Source organism: Gossypium hirsutum, chromosome D01, assembly GCF_007990345.1.
Source record: "Gossypium hirsutum isolate 1008001.06 chromosome D01, Gossypium_hirsutum_v2.1, whole genome shotgun sequence".
Taxonomy (NCBI): Eukaryota; Viridiplantae; Streptophyta; class Magnoliopsida; order Malvales; family Malvaceae; genus Gossypium; species Gossypium hirsutum.
This window is the reverse complement of record NC_053437.1, coordinates 20,146,645-20,148,494: the sequence shown is the minus strand read 5'-3', so window position 1 is coordinate 20,148,494 and position 1,850 is coordinate 20,146,645. Positions and strand designations below refer to the sequence as shown.

Below are 1,850 nucleotides of genomic sequence, written 5' to 3'. Positions count from 1 at the left end.
CAAATTTATTAGATTACCACTGAATAATAAATTCATATTAAAATTAAATAACCTTGATTGAAATGTAAAGTTTTTAAATTTTATTATATATATTTCTAAATTATATATAAAGGGAACGTCTCTTTCAGGCTTTCTTCGTCTTCTCTACCCCACCTCAAAGATTCCACGGATAATGAAAACCAAGTAGACCCCTCCTTGGTCCCCATTTCTCCCTCTATATTAATTTTATCTTTGTAATTCTACTCACAATAGCCCCCTCCCTTGAATTGAATACTTGAAACAAAGTCCAACGATGCCACCCATTCACTCCAGTCCATATTTCCAAATGGATAATCCGGCAATACTGTCTTTGCTCCGGCCAACTCCCGGCGAAAAGCACCGGAAATCCACCAGTAGTAGTGGCGGTCTCTTGCGTATGTTCAAGCTTTTCCCCATGCTAACCTCCGGGTGCAAGATGGTAGCACTATTGGGTCGACCCCGGAAGCCAATGCTTAAAGATAGTGCTACAACGGGTACAATTTTCGGGTATCGTAAAGGCCGAGTTTGCTTAGCCATACAAGACGATCCCTACAGCGTGCCCATATTCGTGATTGAACTACCAATGCTAACCAGCTTACTTCAAAAGGAAATGGCGTCTGATATTGTGAGAATAGCTTTGGAGAGTGAAACCAAGACGCATAAGAAGAAAGTGTTGGAGGAGTTCGTGTGGGCAGTGTTCTGCAATGGCAGAAAGATGGGTTATTCTATTAGAAGGAAACAATTGTCGGATGACGAGTTTCATGTCATGCAGCTTTTGCGAGGGGTTTCGATGGGTGCTGGGGTGCTTCCTAGCCCAAACGACAAGGAAACAGTGACGGCCGATGGGGAACTGACGTATATGAGAGCTAGATTTGAGAGAGTGGTTGGATCAAAGGACTCGGAAGCTTTCTATATGATCAATCCAGATGGTGCAGCATCTGGTCCTGAACTAAGTATTTTCTTTGTAAGATCTAATTAGAATTTCCTTTTGTGTTCATTTAGATACTTGGATATTTTACTTGTGTACCATATCAACTTTTCTCTTTAATGTTTGTGAATTACATGAATGCCCCAAAAACCAGGCTTCCCTCTCTCAAAACTGGGACTATGAATTAAAATGTTCATTCAACATGTTAAATCATGTTTACAATCTGTCAATTGGTCTGAAGTTAGTTTGATCTGCAAATTTCTGGTTCTGGTTAAGAAAATACAAAGCAACCCCACAGGTACTAGCTACCTTAGTTATTGCTTCCTTTAGAATCAAATCAAAATCCACTCATCAAAATAAGTAGTTTCACGAAGTTGGAAAATAATAATAATAATAATAATAATAATAATAATAATAATAAATTAATATGTAATTTTTCTAATTTTGTCCAAAAGTAACTAATTGATATTTAAACTTTTAATTTCTATGTGACACTAATAATTAATTAGTTGATAACATGTGGCAGCCTTTCAATATACCACGTGATAAATATAAATTTAAAAAATATATAAATTTTAAAAAATTATAAACTTTTAAATGTTAACCTGGATAAAATAATTATACTCATTTTTATTAATTTATATATTTTTAAAGATTTTTAAATTTTTTTAATTTATGCTCGTCACATGTTATACTAAAAAATTGTTATATTTCACCATCAGATTGGTTATGAGTGTCGTGTCATGTTAGTGTGGAGATTGACACTACTCCACACCCAAAAAGAAGCGAGCTACATCTGAATTAAACTTGGAGATGGAAGCCTTCTTTCGTTTCTTGATGGTGAAGTTAGACCAAGCCCATGAGCTTATTATCCTAGGTCGGAACAAGTTGATAGGATCCTCTT

At 35.7% G+C, this 1,850-nt stretch overlaps 1 protein-coding gene across 1 annotated transcript; it reads left to right on the top strand.

Moving 5' to 3' along the window:
- Positions 1-244: 244 nt before the first annotated feature.
- On the top strand, positions 245-1,156 carry LOC107920912 (protein MIZU-KUSSEI 1). Its single transcript, XM_016850744.2, has one exon. The coding sequence runs from the start codon at positions 293-295 to the stop codon at positions 995-997; it is 705 nt and encodes a 234-aa protein (XP_016706233.1). The 5' UTR covers positions 245-292; the 3' UTR covers positions 998-1,156.
- Positions 1,157-1,850: the final 694 nt, after the last annotated feature.

Bases quoted from the DNA above. Each gene is read 5' to 3' on its own strand.
- LOC107920912 (XM_016850744.2), top strand. From the start codon at position 293: ATGCCACCCATTCACTCCAGTCCATATTTCCAAATGGATAATCCGGCA.